This window comes from Camelus bactrianus, chromosome X, assembly GCF_048773025.1.
Source record: "Camelus bactrianus isolate YW-2024 breed Bactrian camel chromosome X, ASM4877302v1, whole genome shotgun sequence".
NCBI lineage: Eukaryota > Metazoa > Chordata > Mammalia > Artiodactyla > Camelidae > Camelus > Camelus bactrianus.
The window spans coordinates 32,614,474-32,634,098 of NC_133575.1; the positions used below are offsets into that span (position 1 = coordinate 32,614,474).

The window sequence follows — 19,625 nt, forward strand, 5'->3', positions numbered from 1 at the left end:
ACTAGAAAAAATAAAATACTACATAATCTTTTGTCTTCCGAAGGACCTTAATCCTGATTCTTTAGGTCAGGTTAAAAATTATGGCCTTAAATTTATCAATTTTGAGCGTTAATGAATTAACAGGAATTATTTAAATATAATAAAGATATTTCATGAAGTGGCTCAGTGAGATTAAGTAACAGTCAAGCCATGGGCCACAAAGCTAGGCCACTAGGTGTCACTATTTGGAATCCTATAAAGGAGCCAACATTGATTCTGCAAAACAAAACAATCCAAATCCAAGCATGGGATATGGAACATCAGAAGAAAGAAAAATGAATGGTCAAAGTTTGAAAAGCTTCTTCTCAAGAGTTGGCCATACCATGATCTTTTTAATGTATTTATATCTTTATATATCACATTGTGAATTTTTTTTATTGTGATTAAAAAAAAATTGAAGCATAGTCAGTTACAATGTGTCAATCTCTGGTGTACAGCATAATGTCCCAGTCATGCATATATGTGCATATATTCACATATATTCATTTTCATATTCTTTTTCATTAAAGGTTATTACAAGATCCCGAATATAGTTCCCCGTGCTATACAGAAGAAACTTTTAAAATCTATTTTTATATATAGTAGTTAATGTTTGCAAATCTCAGACTCCCAAATTTATCCCTACCCACCCCCTTCCCTCTGGTAACCATAAGATTGTTTACTATATCTGCGAGTCTGTTTCTATTTTGTAGATGAGTTTATTAGTGTCTTCTTTCTTTTTTTAGATTCCACATATGAGTGATATTATATGGTATATTTTTCTTTCTCTTTCTGGCTTACTTCACTTAGAATGATGAAATGATCCCTTTTTTATGCATACCATAAGCATTTAAAGATTTAACTTTTTAAAAATGGTTAGATTTCTCTAAATGGCAGCCACTTGAATACTTCATGGATCACATTACTGAAATGTAGCCTGGTAACTCTGAAACAAGAGCTTAAGCTTTAAGGGCCGTAGATCATGAGGGCATAGTCTAATGATGGCTTATGTCATTCATGGTGATTAAGCTTTCACTGAAAAATGGCTCAGTTTGGATTTTCAGAACCAAATGCATCCCAACACTGCCCAGGGCTGGCCTTATAGTCCAGTTATTTCAGGAGAGTTCTGGGGTTCACGTGTAGTGCCTGCCTATAAAATTCTGTAGACATGCTGCCTTTTTACTGGGCACAGCTCATTTTCAGTCCGCCAGCCCCTTTTCAAATCGAGATGCATTGACAGGGCAGATGCTGACAGTACAAGCACTTCTTTAAGTTTATAATTCATAAAAATCCAAAGGGAACATTGAACACAATTTCCTCACTAAAATCTATGAGTCTCTTCTGATGCTGACAGTGTCTACCCAAGAATGCTGCAGCTATTTAAAATAAATGTTTTGAGTGAGGTCTGAGAAGTTTAGCATTGAACAGTAAATGGTGGCCCGGCTCAGTTCCAAGGTCCAGCCTGTGTCTTAATATCTGCCCCTCCCTGTAGAAACTAGCAACGTTCCTGTACTTCCCCTGCAGTCTAAAGTTTGGTATGCTCAGACACCTCGTTACATTAGGTAAGAAAAACCCAACTTTGAAAACCAATGTGGGCCTCTCTAAGTCTTTAAATGATGACAAAAAGTCCTTGATCTAAAGAGGGTCAGGAAATCTTAGCAATGACTTAACTGCTGACTACACTGAAATAAACCAAATCTCCATGCTGTGCTGTAGTGACTTTCAAATATCCCACTTACTAATCCTAGTAAAGGGTATGACTTCTGTGGGAAGTTCACAACTGTGAAAACTTGCTGCATCATATGAAACAATGACAAAGAACAACAGACATTTAAAGAGCCAATGAAGAGATCAAACTCTAATTCAAATAACATGTTAACAATAACAATAATGAGGATGATGACGGAGGAGAAGAAAGTGGAATGCTAGGAGCGATCCACAAAATAGAATAAATTTCAAGGGCTTTTTGGTGTCCAAGGAAAGTAACAAGTTATTTGAAATAACTTAATCTGAAATGTCCTCAAATTACTTAAGATAAATTACACTAAAGAGAAAACCCATTTCCGCGTTCTCCTGAGCACATTTTCTAGCTTTACTGAGGTATAACTGACAAATACAACTGGAACATATTTAAAGTGTACAATGTGAGGATTTGATAAATGTACACACTGTGAAAGGATTCTTACAATCAAGTTAATTAACACATCCATCACATCACATATTTATCTTTTAAAAAATGAGAATAACTAAGTTCTATTCTCTTAGTCAATTTCAATTATAAAATATAGTGTTATCAGCTACAGTCACCACAGTATACATTAGCCCCTCAGACTTTATTTATCTTAAGACTGAAATTCTCCGCCCCTTTCCTAACCTCTTCCCATTCCCCCCACCTCCCAGCCTGGGGCAATCATCATTCCATTTTGTTTCTGAGTTTGACTTCTTGTAAGATTACACAGAGAAGTCAAACCATGCAGTATTTGTCTTTCTCTGTCTGGCTTATTTCACTGAGCACATTTAAAAACTATGGTTCCTAGCTCTCTTGCAGCTAGGTAGGCATACAACTAGTACTTGCCAACGGGATATGGGCAAAAGTGATATAGCCCACGTCCAACCTTGACCCTGCAAAATTCTCCACTTTCTCCATTCTGCTGGCTGGGTGCAAAGGATGCAGTGCAAAATTCCAAAGCTTTGGGAGATGGCAGAAGCACACAGTGGAAGAGGACTGGATTCCTGAATGACTGTGTGGAAGAGACTCTCCTTGTACCCTCCCCAACTCCAGTTATCTTCATTAGACTGTGGTGTGAGCAAGAAATATACTTCTATTCTGTTGAGCCACTCAAATTTTAGGATTTCATGCTGTAGCAGTTAGTCCTGAATTAATACATACACTAAATTAAAAAGCCAAATTAAATTTTTAAAATAATAATTAATTTGATTTGACTAAGTCTATGGATGGAAGCAACTGTTACATACCTATGACTGCACTTAGTGTGAAGCAGAAACACACTGTGACACTCTTAGCTTTTCCTTAACTGGTCTTTATCAATTCGACAAGATTGTGAATAAAAGTTCTGTGCCCAAAGGAATTTGAGAAACACTATTGTATAAATGGAATAAAGAATGCAGCATTTCCCAAACTTATTTGGTCAATAAATAAATTAATCAACAAATTTAAGATCTACTCCCCCTTCCTGAATGGCAATATCCATCACCATCTCCCAGAGTAATGTTCTGTAGAATACATTCTGGAAAACTTTGCTTTAATCTGCATCATATGGTGGCTTAATCAGAATTAGCACCAAAAAGTTCTAAGCACTCCAGAGTAAATACCATTCTCTTATTAAGGACAGATTTTTCTTGTAAAAAAGACTAATATGTATTAAGAAAGCTTTCATTGCTGAAGTTAACCAAGTTCTCTAAGAAAGGTATTTTACTTAAAATTTGACTGAAATCAAGGCAGACGTGAACTGTCAGCTTCCGATTTTTCTTTGTATCGAATCTGCTGTCAGTGGAGCCTGTCATATTGAATGAGGGACTACAGTCTAACGTTTTAAGGAGAAGAAACCGAGTCTACGAAAACCAGTAATGTTAAATATGAAATATGTGTGTAAATATAGTCCATTGTACAATATCTTATTTACTTTTCTCTCTCCTATACTCATGCTTTAGGTGTAATGCTTTAAAACATTGTTTACTTTATTACCTTTTTTTTGGTTTGATTTTTTTTGGGGGGGAGGGGGGATTAGGTTTATTTATTTTTAATGGAGCTACTGGGGATTGAACCAGGACGTTGTGCATGCTAGGTATGCACTCTACCACTGAATTTTACCCTTCCCCTTAAAACAATGTTTAAAAGCAATAAAGAGTAGTAATCACAGCTGAGATCAATGGATTCTTATATAAAATATATAATTTTTTCCACTGTGACTTGCTAGGCTATATTGTATTTGTACTGTACAATATTCTATTTCAGTTATGAGTGATGGGTGATTTCCCACATTTCTCAGACTTAAGACAACAGAAAAAGGACTGCTATGATGGACATTTGGATATTCATGTAAAGTAAAAAGTTATGATAAATACTCAGTTTACCAAAAAACTTAATAAAAAGAAACACTTACATCTAGTAGTGTGTGAAGATGCTGATCCTGGAAAACACTGTGTAGAAAATCTAAGTCCTTTTCACTGCAGTCTGTAAGTGCGTGAATTTCTTCCAGGCTATCCAGCACCTGTGAGACTGCTCCTGAGGGGAACAAACAGAAAAGAAACAGCTGGTAGAGAAAGTCAGTGTCAAACTAGCCTTACACTTCAGAACTATGGCTAACTAACAGAACATAACAGAAAAGGCTGATGTCTTTACTGAAAAATAGACTTAAATGAGTGTCATATCACTTAAGGATAGAGTATCTGCAGTGGGTTTATGTTCTGAACAATGTATTTGTGTGCTCCTGTTTTCACAGTAAACTGAATTTCAAGGTCAAATCCATTTTAAAGTAAACTGTCTTACTTGAATTAAGGAAATTCATCAACTATAGTTGAGCTACTAGAAGATCTGGGTGCAGATTATACATCAGAAAGAGAGTGTGGGTTGCATGACCCCATGACGTTTTGAAATATTACAGAAATAACACAGGTGCATTCCATCAGGAACGGAAGATAAAGCCAGCTGTAGATCTGAGGGACAAACCTTCAACTGGGAGCTCCCGCTGTGTAAAACAGGCTTCTTAGGATTTTTCAGGCTTAAACTTAAGTTAGCAAAAAATCTCAATCCATTCTGTCTCCTTCCTTTACATACAAAGTCAAGGGAACCAAGTTGTTCTCAGTCTATTAGTCCCTTTTTATTCAGAAGACAGAGAGAAGGGGTAAGTATACTGACTGACACTTCCAAATACCATATTAGGTATTAGAGGAAACCATTTTTGTGGGGCAAAGTAAATGGTAGCATGGTCATTTTCTTTAGATTTCCTCTAATAATCAGGAACCCAGAGAGGTATCAGCAGGGAAGGATACATACTGAGTAGTAACAAAGTCACTTAGCCTTAAAAAAATGACTAGCCTATTTTACTCAGCAGGCAATATGCACATACATATGCCAGACAAAAAAGAGAACCCTGAGAGGCTAGGCTTCAGAACATAGTGTACATAGAGATATTCTAACAATAAGTGCCTAATCATTGCATATCTAAGTCCTGGATCTGTAGTTTTCAACCAGCAGCAATTTGGCACCCTGCTCCCCCCCTCCCTTCCAGGGACATTTGGCAATGTCTAGAGACATTTTTGGTTGTCACAACTCTGGTGGTGGCTGGAGTAGGGGGATGGATTGTGCTACTGTCATCTAGTGGGTGGAAGCCTGGGACCCCATTAAACATCCTACAATGCCAAAGACAGCCCCTCAACAAGAGAGAATTATGTAGCCCAAAATGTCAATAGTGCTGAGGTGGAGAAACCCTGCTTTATATGAAGATAAAAATCTTCAATCTTTCTGCTCTGGAACTCTATAGGGTTCCCAGTTACTTCTGGTCTTGAATCTCATCCATTCACATGCACTTATTGGTAAGAATGTAAATTAGTACCACTTTTACAGAAAGCAATCTGGTAACATATATGTATCAAAGAGTTTTAAAAATGCTCATGATTCAGCTCCATTTACAAAAACCTACATTAAGGAAAAAATAAGTAATGCAGAAAAAGATTTATGTATAAGGATATTTATCATATAAAATGGAAAAAAGATTTAATTATTAGAGAATGATTACATACATTATAGAGCATCCATATTATGGAATATATAGCCAGATGAAATTTGTTTTTGAAGAATTTTAAAGACAGAGAAAGTTGCATGATACAAAATTTGAGAAAGCAGAATACAAAACCACATAAATTGTACATTCCCAATCATAACTGAAAAAAATATATATATACAAATTCAGAAAAAACCCCCAAAGAATGAAATATACCAAAAGGCTAATAGTAGTTAAGTTTGTTTTCCTAATTATACTTCATTCTGTTTTTGTCCATATGTTCCAAGGCTTCTACAATGGAAACAAAATGTTGCTACATAAGCAACTGATTTTTTTGCAGTATTATTTATGTCAAAAATTTGGGGCTTAAGCCACAAATCAAGTGGTTATCCACATGGGAATTATGTAGCTAATTTTTTTAAAATTTCACTTTTTATTTTGAGATAATTATAGATTCACATGCAGTTTTAAGAAATAACACAGGAAGATCTCATGTACCCTTCACCCAGTTTCCCCCAAGGGTAACATCTTGTAGAACTGTAATATATCACAGATGGGGCACTGACATTGATACAGAGAAGCTACAGAATATTTCCATCACCCCAAGGATCCTTCACGTTGTCCTTTTATAGCTACAATCATTTCACTCCTACCCTTCCTCCTCCTAACCACTGGCAACTATAATCTGTTCTCCATTTCCATAATTTTGTTATTTCAAGGATGCTCTATAAATGAAACAATACAGTATGTAACCTTTGGAGGCTGGCTTTTTTGACTCAGCACAATTCTCTGGAGATTCATCCAGGTTGTTGTATGTATCAATAGTTTAATCCTTTTTATTCTTGAGTAGTATTGCAGGACATGAATGCAGCACAGTTTGATCATTTATCTGTTGACGGGACTGTGGATACTTTTAAATTGTGAGTAATTACACCTACCAGGCTATTGGCATTCTTTCACTGGAAACATTAAGTGGATATTAAGTGAGATTAAAAAGGTACAAGGCAGAAACCAGTCCTCATTTCCCCTGCTGTTCTTGAAAAGGTATTAACCTAATCCACTTCCTTCTATCTGCTCTTCTCAGGACTTTTGTTCTGAGTAGGAACAAAATCTGGAAATTAGTTTAAAGCCAGCTCTCTCATCATCCCTTATTGAAAGCCTTGGAAAGCAAGAGATGATGTGAAGAAATTAGTCCCAAATATCCCACTTAACACCTAACCCCAGCAACATTACCAACAGTAGAATTAAATGATGCCAGATTTATAGTTACTAAATCTAGTTCTAAACTTCTGGATTTAAGAAACTGCAATACGGGGAGAGGGTGTAGCTCAGTGGTAGAGCACATGCTTAGCATGAACGAGGTCCTGGATTCAATCTCCAGTATCTCCATTAAAAAATAAATCAATAAATAAACCTAATTACCTACCCTCCCCAAAAGAAACTGCAATAACAAAAATACTAATGAGATGTGTTTTTTTCTATATTAAAAAAATTCAACAGATAGCACAGAAAACTAATTATCATTTTCACTCAGTTATCTTAGTGGAATCCTACTTTATCTCTACTGTCTCTATCCAGCATTGCTTATGTGATATATAATCTAGACAGCAGTTTATTAATACTATAAGATTAAAATAAAACAACCTTGTTTCTAGCGAATACTAAGATGGCAAATCTAACCGCTGGGAAGCAATTGTGGTTGTACCAGACAAGGGACATATCATCTGTTGGTCTGTGAACTCCTGAAGCTCCGTGCAATTCCTGCCCCAACAGCACTCTCCATGAGTTACCCTATGCGTGCACTTGTTCACTCTGTTTCTGTGCTGTGAGGACTTTAAGGTAGGTCTATATTTGATTCCTTTTATAACACCTACAAGTATGCAGTGAATTAATTAAGTACTAAAGAAACAGTAATAGTCAGCTCCCAAGTCTTGAGTGTTTGTTATGTGCCAGACATGTATGTCCTCAGGACCACACAGTAAGAGAAACAGATATGGATATGGAATTGAGGTTCAGAGAGGTTAAGGAAGGTCACGACTAGAAGTGGTAAAGGCAGGACTCAACTCCAGGGGGTTTGGATCTGAATTCTATGCTCTTCCTGACCTACTACACTAACTGGCCGGACTAGGAAATAAAGGGGGAGCCTTCAACCAGAAGCGACGTGTGGTTATGTACAGATATGGAGGTTAGAAAAGAACTTGAACCCTATTGAGTCAGACAATAACCAAAACCTTTATCAAACGTTCCTGCTTTTTGCCAGGTGCGAGGCAGAGGCTTCAGGGAAAACACGAATGAGCCCTGGGCTTGAGGAAGGGGCTCTCAGGCTGGTACGTGAAGCGGGCATACTATACCCTGCAGCAAATGGCACAGAAGAGGTGAAAATAAAGTGGCACAGAAACAGTCTGCAGAGGGAGTCTCTGGGACAGCCTGAGAGAAGAGGGGGATGAGCAGGAATTAAACACCCCCACTTGGGGTCTAATCTGCTCTGACAGACCCAGTGGATGCTTTGCTGAGAAGCTCAAAGGCATCTATTAGCCTGTGTCTCTAGTAGGCAAGACCCACCAGGTTAACAGGTCTATTTAGTTTCCTTGAACCTGTCACCTTTTCTGAACTGATTTATAGTCTTATCTTGTACCCAAATGTGATTAATTCTGTAGGTTTTCAATCATGAAAGGAAGCATTTCCACAGCTGTACTCAAGTTGCCTATGTCAAGCTCTGAAAAGTACCCCTAATTTAAAGTTTCTGTAACTAGCTATGAAAATTAGTTTTTATTCCATTTCTCCTTTGTCTTTTCATATTGAAAAAACACGTACTTTTGGTCTGACCTCAAAATCTTCTTTCACCCTTGATGATTTTAACACCTTCTACGGACACCTCCTCCAGTTCTGTTATTTCTTTCTTTGGGTACAACCAGAGAACCACATCTCATGTCACAGATGTGTACAACTGATATCTGCAGTTCAATACCAAGAGAGGGTGATTTATTTAATGGTAGGACTGTATGCATCATATTCACTTTTGTATTCCAGGCTGCACTTTGCTGAGTGCTTTGTATGAAAAGACACAATAAAATATATTCGATTAAATTTTTTTTTCTGAGCAAATTCTGAAGAACTGAAAATAAACTACTATAATGAGAAACATGTAACCACAGAAGACAATTTTATAGTGCTGTTTCCTTAAAGTCAAAATGAAAATTATTTTAATACTTGTATGTGTATAACACTTCATAATTTCCGAAGTGTTTTTATACTTCTTGTCTTATGTGATTCCACAATAACCCTGTTCTATAGACAAGTGTTTTTGTATTTTGATATTTGAAAAAGCAGAGGCTCATTGGGGTTAAATGATCCTGGGGCCATAGCAATGAGCAGAAGAGGGAGTCCTAGAACCCAGGTCTCTAACACCTGGTCCTTCCACTACAGACTGGCCCCTCCCGAAACCATGTTTTACTCTCAGCAACACTCCTGAATAGTCAACCTGCATTTGGTAATAAGATGATATACAATTTTTACTCTCTCTTTAATCTCAATTTTGTTTACTATATAAGATTTATTTTCTTAGGCCTTGGTCCAAACTTTCACAATGATAAATTTACTAGAAAGTAATCAAGCCCTGCCTTCAGAATAGTATTTTACTTTAATTTTTGCATAATTCATTTGGCAATCAGCTTACATCTAAAAATTAGGCTGATAACCATATATTTTAAATTTGAACATTTCTACTTTTTCTAAGAATTTCACTGATACAAAGTTTTATGCTACTGGTATGAAATATTACTCAAAAAAGCATAAATATGTCAACTGTTTTAAAAATGTTTCTGAGTCTATTTCTTTAAAGAGGAATATACTTTTAAGGTCAATAAAACTTTGAGTCTAGAACAATTTCATTACAAGAGTGGAAAAAGTCTTATAAAAAAGTTGACTGAGTAAAAATAACCTGAAAGGAGGGCAGAAAAATAAACAGTAGAATGTTTAGAAAGTTCTCAGTGTCACAGTAGGTTGAGTCTGTCTTAAAACTATTTCCCTCTAGCTTTGCTATGAAAAATGTCAAACATGGAAAGCTGAAAGAATTGCACTCACCACCTAGATTCTACAATGAACAGTTCTTGCCTTATCACATTATCTATCCACCCATCAATTCATCTTATTTTCTGTTCATTTCAAAATAAGTGGCAGAATGGTCAACATCAGTATACTTCACCCCTAAACATATTAGCATAGATGTGAATACTTCTCTCTCCAGGTAAAATTTACATAGAGGGAAATACACAAATCTTAAGTGTACTATTCAATGATTTTTGATAAATGTATACACTGCATACATCTGATAAACTGCATACACACATGTATGAAGTTATTTCAGTAACAAAGATTTTTATGTGCTTATTTAAAAATTATATGTTTAGCTACAAAACCCAGTATCACTGAGCTATTTCAGCATCTGAATCTAGTCTCGTTTCTCCTAAAGTTATCAATAACCTCTCTTTCCTATTACGTTAGCCATCTAATTTACACAATACTGAATCAGTACACGTGCTTTCATATCACCCAAAGCCCTGTCTCACAAGCACAATAGCATTGAAAAATCTGCTTATTAAGGCAGAATTACATTAAAATTCAATTTAAGTGTACATTTTCATCACTCCACAAAAGTTCCTTCTTGTCGCTTTGCAATCTCTCCCCCCTACCCCCTCTCCTGGACAACAGCTTTTATTCCCATTGTAGAAAGCAAATTCTGGTTATCAGTCAAGTTATAAGTAATAATGAATCCTGTAATGAAAATTGGATTTTGGACTTAAGCATCTGTGCTATATCCAATTCAAGTTATGAAAACTTACACATGGTGATAAATGTTTTAGATTCTTTTTGTATAGATTATAGTACAGATGACTCAACATTTATTAGTTAAAAGAAGTAAACTCTGCAAATGTATTCTGTCAGAGTATACATACCATAATTCTAACGCCATTACGCTTGTTAAAATAATCTATATTTCCAAATAGCAACATCACTGGGCACAAATTTGTCAAAGTACTTTAAATAACATTCTGCTGGTTGTTAGGTGCCCATTCATATAAGGCTTTACAACTAAGGAAAAGCACTACTTGACACCTCTAAGATGCTTTCATTCCCAAATGACATGATAGGTCTGCTGATATGAAAAAAAAAAAAAAAGAGAGAGAGAGGTGCTAAATCAGGAGAAATAAAAGCAGTTACAAATGGGAAGAGTCTTATATTTCAATGGTCATTAACTTGTAGGTAGTGGGCAGCCTCTGAGATGGCCCCCAAGATCCTGGCCTCCTGGTATTCACTGTCTTATATAATCAATCCCTTCCCTGGAGTATAGGCTGGATTTATTAACTCACTTGTAACAAACAGAATAGGGAAGAAGTGATAGGGTGTCACTTCCAAGATTAGGTTATAAAGACTGTCGCTTCTATCTTGGGCACCCTCTGTCACTTTTGCCCTCTTGCTTTGATCATCTGTGCTGGGTGAAGCGAACTTCTAGGCCGTGAGCAGCCCTGTGGAGAGGCCCAACAGTCAGGGAGGAACTGAAGCCTGTCAACAACTATGTGAGTGAGCGTGGAAGAGGAGTCTCCCTACACTTGGGCCTTCAGGTGAGACCACAGCTCTGGATGACACCTTGAATGCAATGTCATGAGAGACCTTAAGCCAGGGCACTCAGCTAAGCCATGTCCAGATTTCTGACCAACAGAAACTGTGAGATGATAAATGCTGTTTTGAGGTTATTTATTACAGAGCAACAGATAACTAATATATAGTGAGATTTTTATATGAGATTTTGATATTAAATTGGCTGCAATTTGAGCTATAAGTCACTAATGCAAGAAAGTGTGACAATGAATTTAATTATAAGCACCCAGATTTTCTGTTTATCTTTGTCTCTTATATACTTTCCCCTCAGTAAGCACAATGTTGGGGTAAAGGCTTTTTTTCTATTGTTTTAATTGAAATTATTATTGAGATAATCGTAGATTTATATGCAGTTGTAAGTAATAATACAGAGATCCCTTGTACACTTTGCTCAGTTCCCCCACTGGTAACATTTTACAACACTATCGTGTAATATCACAACCAGAACACTGACATTGATATAATCTACCCACTTCATTTAGAATGCCTTAGCTTTACTTGTACTCATTTGCATGTATGTAATTTCTTACATACTTTTTACTTTAAATAGTGTCACATACTCAAATTATATCCCTTTGTAATTAAAATCTAGCTGTACTACTCCTTATAAATGCTCTTTCTGATGGTCGAAGTTGTGAAGAGAGAGAATCCAGGAGTTTATTTCACACCTCCATATTAATAAACTGAAAATAGACTCAGTAACAGAGAATAATAAACTGTTTGTATAGATTATGTAACTGTTAAAGGAACATTCACTTACCCTGAAAGTTTTCTTGAAAGCAAATTATGAAATAGTTATCCTTTCCACAGAAATTAATGTATTTGTGCTTGAAATTCAGATGTGAAATAATATTAAGTGCACTTAAAATTTTAACACTGCTTCTTTTTCCTCTTACGAAAGAAGAAATTAATATTATTTGTATAACAATGCCTCAGCAAATCAACATATACAAATTTCCACGGTAAGGTCAGGCAGTGTTAAAATTCATAAATAAACATCTAGACACAAACAGCCAAGGAAAAAGTCAAGCTGATTATGAACCATGCAAAGCCAAACACTTTTGCATAAAAGAGAAACCTTAGAGGAAAACAAAGGGATACCTACTTTCTGCTGCTAGAAGTCCTAGGAGGAAGGCAGCATATGGACAAACAACAAACAGTATGATTTTAGAGCAAGCAGGTTATCAAGCCACAGGTGGGCCCAGCAGATGAGCCACAAGAAGCATGGTCTCTTAGCTGAGCCCAAAGTGAGCCCTTGGGTTTGGTGAGCACGCTCTCTGAGTTCTGATTCTGACTTCTTTGATTTGAAATACGAGCACAGAATATTTCCACTTTGAGTTATAAAGTAACAAAGCAACAATACATTGTTTATCTTAAGATTAAACTTAATAGATTCTAGAGAATGTATAATGGACTAATTTCAGTAATCAAAATAGGAAAAAAACCTCTTACATAACAATTATTTTACAATGTAAACAGCAAACCTTAAACAGTTAGACTCTTCTTTAGATGACGAATTGGAACACAGATTCGTTTTCAATTATTTTTTTTAAATTAAAATTGTGATTTGGAATAGAATTTGAGGGGACCAAAATAAGATTGCCAACTTTTAACTTTGTCAAGCAAGGTCATTAAGAAAAGAATTTTAATTACCTACCATTTATTATCATTTCATAGAAAGAACAGAAAAGGCATTATTTAAGGATGAAAACCAGTCCAACTCAAGAAAGGACAGTTAGTTGGTGACATTACACTGGTTCTCTCGCTAACTCCTCCTTCCCCACCCCCACACCCCTGTCCTATGAGCACCTGCTATATGATTGTTTTTCTCTTTTTGACATGGGTTTGGAAGAACTTTCAGGTAAAGATGAGAAGTGCTTTGTGTTTTGTATTGTAAAACAAACCTATACAAATTTAAACAGAAAGACAGTGGAAACGATAATGGTGGGAACTTAAAATAAATGACGCAGAATTAAAGAACTAGAATTAAACAGAGAAGAATTTAGGCTTGAAAATTAATGAAAATATTAAAAATAAAGATACATTTAAAAATGAAAATATAGATGTGTTAATTTATGAAAGTGGAAACCTCTTATGCAAGTCTACACAAAATACAATAGGCTTTCAGCAACTAACCATACAACCAATCCTGTTAGTTGCAGAAAAGGGAATTTGCAGCAGGTAGACATCTGATAAATAATGTTGACAGTAATGACAATGCCTCCCTTTAAATGGCTTAGTATTAAAAGCTGATTTTAGGAACCTATGAAAAATTCCTGATTGCCATGTGAAATTGAGGAAAATAGAATTTTTTCCAAACATTTCTCCTGTCATTGACGTCTGACTATATAAAAATTTCCTCTTCATTTAGGGTAGGTAATGAGACATGCACACTGTATAATAATTCTACCTTTTATTTGTAGCAACTGGACAGTACCATTTTAAACTATTGTAGATACATCTTACACATCAAATGAAGATACAGACTGCTTGAAAGATCACTAAGATGCAGAAATTTTAGAAGAAAGAAAAAAGAAGAAATAGGGTGTGACTGCAGGAAAGGGAAGCAAAAAGGAATGCAAAATTACAAACAACTAATTTGAGGGCTTGCAGGCTACCCGTAAGACAGTGCAAGAAATTTCTTTTTTGTTTAAAAAGTAAGTACTGTATCAGAAACTATTTGAACCATACCACTTAGAGATTGTACTGAAAAAAACAAAAAAAATTGGGTAATACAAATGTATTTAATAGAAAATAAGTACGTGTATAACTATAGACAATTCCTTTCCCTAAAAGAAAAATCCAGCTCTTTACAGAAAGGAATACTTAAGAGCTCATTAAACTCTTGTTTAAGCAGAGGTAAATATTAAGAGGTAACATTAAAGATTAGCTCTATGAAGCTGTTGCAAGGACTATCCTGCTCCTTAGGCCCATTTCTAAAGATGAAAATGGTATTAGAGATCTTGACCTAAAATCTCTAAATATATTCCAAGTATGTGACTATATCATGTAGTCACAGGACAACATAAAACCGTTACGAGATCCAGTTGCCCTAGATAGGGTTGACTGTGATGACAGAGGAAAGAGGTTCCTGTTAACAACAAGAAAAAATGACAAAATGGAAGGAATGAGATGGACTGGAAGAAGACAAGACAGGCATGAGGCAACAGGGGGCGCTGGGGAACATACCTATGACATAACTACGGCCTGGCCTTTCAAGTGCTAATAAGGGCCCTGGATAATTACCAAGTCAGCACAAGAGGAAAACAGTAAGTCCTTCTCCTCAGAGTCCTTCCCTTGGACTCCCATTCATGTATGTTTTTGGAAATCACCTTCACTCAAAAGAGGAAGATTCACATCCCAAATGGCAAAGGTCAAAATGAGGAACTATGCAGCTGCTGGAATGGGAAATCTGATCCTGTTCTTTTGCTCAAGGTATAAGCACAAACCAATCTGTAAGAAACTGTGTGTGTGTGTGTGTGTGTGTGTGTGTGTGTGTGTGTGTGAGCGTGTATGTGGAGGGGAGGCGAGAAGCCTAAATACTGACAAATGCTCACGGTTCCAACATGCAAGAAGCATAAGCACATCCCTTCTTCCTATGCTACTAACTGTGAAGGTCAAACAACTCATGCTTTAGGAAGGGCCCTGGGCCTTGGTTCCAATGATAATACATGAATATTGAATGAGCCAGTCCAAGAGTACAAAGAGCAATCACCAGCACAAAGTCAACTACATGACAAATACTGAGTAAATCTAATTAAAGAAAGAAAAGCTGAGGCCAGAGGACATATGATGTAGGAGTTAATTAAATAAAAACATAAATAAAAAATTAAAACCTTTAACACACATACATGCATTTATGTGTACATACAAATGGGGCCTATGTACTTTTAGTAAGTAACCCTTGAGAATACCTCACAGGTAAGACTGAAATATGAGCATTTTATAAAGTAATTTTGTGAACTCTAGTGTGTTTTTCCAGGAGTACCTATATACATTTCATCAAATAGGTAATTCTTCTATGTTCTTCTCTCTTGAATGCTTGTAGACACGGGCTATAGGCTTTATAAAAGAGAAGAACCTGTAAATTGTTTCAAGAGACAATTCGCAAGACAGCTTCATGTTGAAAAGATTCAATTAAAAGCAGTGTTGTCCCAAAGTTCCATCTGCTACGGTTGACATGGGGAAAATCTCACATCAGAAGTTTTTGTTGAGGTAGAAGGTAAGCAGACAGATTCAAAAAGCCTGACTACAAATGTTGGATTGGATGAAGTGCAATGTTGAATCTGGAGTGGGGAAAGGGGAAGAAGTATTTTGAGGTATTAAAAAAAAAGTGAAATGCTGGTTTGGAGCAGTAGGGGAAAGCAACTTCGGCATTAAAATGAAAAGGAACCAGACGCATGTGGATGGAATTTGGCTGCTGACAAACTTCTTTAGAATCCCTTGGAGGATCTGACTAGGTTCATGGAAAAAGTTCATTCATAATGGAAGAGAAAGGATGTAGACACCAAAGGATTCACACTGGTGAATGAATGAATGATTCAATTACCTGAGGAGGTAGGGTCTTCAGAGAAATCTGGCAACTCTTCAGGGGGATCCCCATAGAATGAGTTGAATTTGTGACTTGACACAGCTGCTAGTACTGCCCCCTAAAGTAAAGAGATGAAACATATTATTAAAACAAACATCTAAATACAAAAAGTTAATTAACCAATGGTTATTTAAGAATTAATCAGAAAGTCAAATATATAGGAGAGGAGAGCCAAAAGAGAGGTGGTTTTTAATAATTTTGGATTCCTTTAGATAAGTCACATATGCATATACCAGAATAAGAGTGCTGGGGAATGCAAAAGTATATGAAACCACTTCTACCTTGAATTCAAACGTCTACTAGACAATGGAATAATCTGCAGTTACCATAAAACAATGCTGCAGAAGAATGTTACTGAAATGGAAAGATGCTTGTGATGAATTACACACAAAAAAGATTTAAAAACAATCTATAGTATGATCTCATTTTTGAAAAAAAGTTAATATAGATATAAAAGACATATATCAAAATGCTAATAGTATTAATTATCCCTGGGTAGTAGGAATATGAGTTATTTTTCCTTTTTAAAATCTTTTTTTTTCTTTTTTGTTATTAACAATGACTATGTGTTAGTCTTATACAGTAATTCTCAAACAGGTCACACAGTTGAATCCAATTCATACGACTCTTTTAAAGCACATGCATAGCCTTCGCTGACTCCTGGTTGAGAATCACTGTCATACTGAGTGCATGGCATCCCTTAGGATGGCTGGGTAGAAAATGGTTGGGAATTATTGTTTCAGCAACAAGAAGAACGATAAAAGTTATTTTGTAAAAGTGTTCAATTATGTGACCATTAGGCATAGGTCTGTGTTCCTTGGCTGTGTTCAGTTTTTGTCTGCATGACCCTCCTTGAGTTAGTCATTTAACCTCTTGAGGTTTTCTCGTGTAAAGTGAGGATATTAAAACCAACATACCTTACGTGACTGTCAAAAGTCATAATGTTTATGAAAGTGCTTTGCAAACTATAAAGCATTTTGTAAATGCAACTTATTACCGACCCTACTAATATGTAGCTAGAACATGAGCACAGCCTTCGCTGCTCCTGGTAGACCTGCCCACTTAGGGAGTCTCAGTATCAAATCACTAATAAAGTGGTCTAAATGTAAAGTAGTCTAAGTCTAAATTTTAAACATTGAACTCCTGGATTTTTCTGAAAAGAAAGATCAATATTTTGTGTATGTAGGTATTTATTAACTATTATCAACAATTATAACAATAAATTACTAATAATTATGAACAATTCTAATACTGTATTAATAGAAACATATTTCTAAAAGGGTCATTTTTTTTGGGGGGGGCCATATTAGGGTTTCCTTCTACAAATATAAATTGAAAAAAGAGATAGACTACAGAAAGGGAAGAGCCAAAAAAACAGAGAAGTAATCTTGATGATATTACTCCAGGCAACTTTTTAGATTTCCAAAAGTCCAGGGTTAACACATGAGAACTACTTATGCAGAATTTTATCATCAGCTACTAAGATGAAAAAAATAGTACTGAATGTTGAGTTCTTCTTTCTACAGTAGAAGCTTATTTCACTTTACATATTACACATGTTCCCTAAACGCTGGGTGAGAATGGAATTTTATATATCAAATCATATGCTTCCCACACATTGAAACTAAAATTTTAGAGATGCTTTATTTTCATTTCCAAATGAAGTTCTTAATATGTTAGTTTCATGTTTCAAGGCCCGTTCTAGCTACTACTATAATAAAGATTTAGAAATATGTATACTAGGAAAGCTCTATTTAAAAGAGCCCTGAGAGGTAAATTCTTTTGAGATAATAGTAGCAAGTTCCTAATTTATCTGTCTTATGGCTAGCAGTTTTGGTTATTTATTTCTTTAAACTCAGCTACTGCACATGGTTAGGATATTCAATGCAAAGCTATTATGTAAAATGGCAAAAAGGTTCCACAAGTTTATGGATTTATAGAATTTTATTAGAGTTTGAGAGTCACCCTTAGAGATGATTCATTCTAAGAGACTCATTTTGCAGATGAGAACACTGAGGTCCAGAAACTTAGCAACCTATGAAGGTTGCTGCCAACTTAGAGATAGAATCAAGTGTAGACAGTAATATGTGATTCAGATGTACTGAAGAATAAAGTATTTCATATTTCTTGCACACAAAAAAAGAAAGAGTAGACAGAATTGAGGTCTTCTGACTACTCTCCCCAGTTCAAAGGTTTTTTACTATACCAGGAGTCATACATCTTTTTCTGTAAAGGGCCAGACAGTAAATATTTCAGGCTTGCAAGGCATGTGGTCTCTGTTACAACTATTCAACTCTGTCATTTAGCATGAAAGCAGCCAGACAATATATAGATGAATGTACATCACTGTGTTCCAATAAAACTTTACATATAAAAACAGAAATATAGATGTATTAATTTATGGAAGCGTAAAGTGCTTATGAGAGAGCTTTGGCTCCCAGACTATAGTTTGCCAACCTCTCTACTACACTACACTATTGCTATTGAAGAGTCTGTGGGTATAACACAAACATAAAACCAGAGCTTATACAAGTAGTTCTTCAAAGTTCCCAGTTTATTAAATCCTTGATAAAGAAGCTTTCTATCTACTTTAGTTTAGAAGATATACTTTAGTAAGTTTTGAGAGTGAAACGAAACAATTTTCAGTTAAGAAGACTATTCATAACCTGTTAAGATAATTAAAAATAAAGATGCATTTTTCTACTAAGCAAATTAACCTAGAAAGGAGAAGGCAGATTCTAAATCCAAAGAAAAAGGGAACTACAAGTAATTAAGTTCAATCATAACTGTAGTTAATATGTCAAACATCAAAATGAAATGCTCCTTGCCAGATGATTCTGTGTCTCATTTAAGGAAGTGGAGAACAAACAAAATGGTTAGCTCAGACTTCTGCTAAATTAAACTACTGTATGCACTTAAGGAAGCAACAAAGTTATTAAGGAACAGGAGAGCTGAACACAGATGAAACACTGACTTGAAGACAGAGCCAAAAGCCAATATCCCCTTTCTGGTGCCCTCTAACTGATCTCCATGAAGTTTGACAGGCACAAGGGCAGGGAGGTACACTTCAAAGAGTTTAAATACAAAACACACAAGTATGAGATGTAGGGTATTGGCTTTGCACCCAAGTGGCAAGATAAGGCATAATATTTTGTGATATACTGAGGGAGCAAAACCTAGCACAGGGACATACAAATACAATTGTGAGAAGAATTTGAGAGAGGATCGTCTTACTAGGCTTTAGAACCCTGAACTCAAAGCCCTACAAAGGGTGGAGAATCTGGAGAGGTTGAGGCTGAACAGAGGTGACCAAAAGGCTAGAAAATCATTTGGAGGTAGAAATGTTCAAGGATTTGGGTAGATTACATGTAAGAACTAGGCCCTAGATGACAATGAGGTAAGATCATTGAGTAAATCAGAACCTCCCATCTCTCTCCATCCAGTCACAACCCAAGTTATTCAATTTAGTCAGCAGAGCCTGTGATACTTAAGCATAATCTAAACACAAGTCTAAAACATGGAATTTCATAATTAAGTCAGGACATATGACTAAAGGAGTCTGTGCTGTCTTCTCTGAAGAAGATTAAAAATGAGACTTGTAGTAGATATGGCTA

General features: G+C 35.9%; 1 protein-coding gene across 8 annotated transcripts in view; it reads right to left on the reverse strand.

The window, feature by feature from the left end:
- CASK (calcium/calmodulin dependent serine protein kinase) overlaps window positions 1-19,625 on the reverse strand; it is a 314,565-nt gene that overhangs the window by 72,528 nt on the left and 222,412 nt on the right. For all 8 annotated transcript variants that reach the window (XM_074359474.1, XM_074359476.1, XM_074359475.1 and 5 more), the window contains exons 10-11: window positions 15,970-16,069; window positions 4,143-4,264 (exon numbers count right to left, since the gene is read on the reverse strand). In XM_074359474.1, the coding sequence (XP_074215575.1) occupies window positions 4,143-4,264; window positions 15,970-16,069 (222 nt within the window). The remainder of the gene's footprint in view (window positions 1-4,142; window positions 4,265-15,969; window positions 16,070-19,625) is intronic.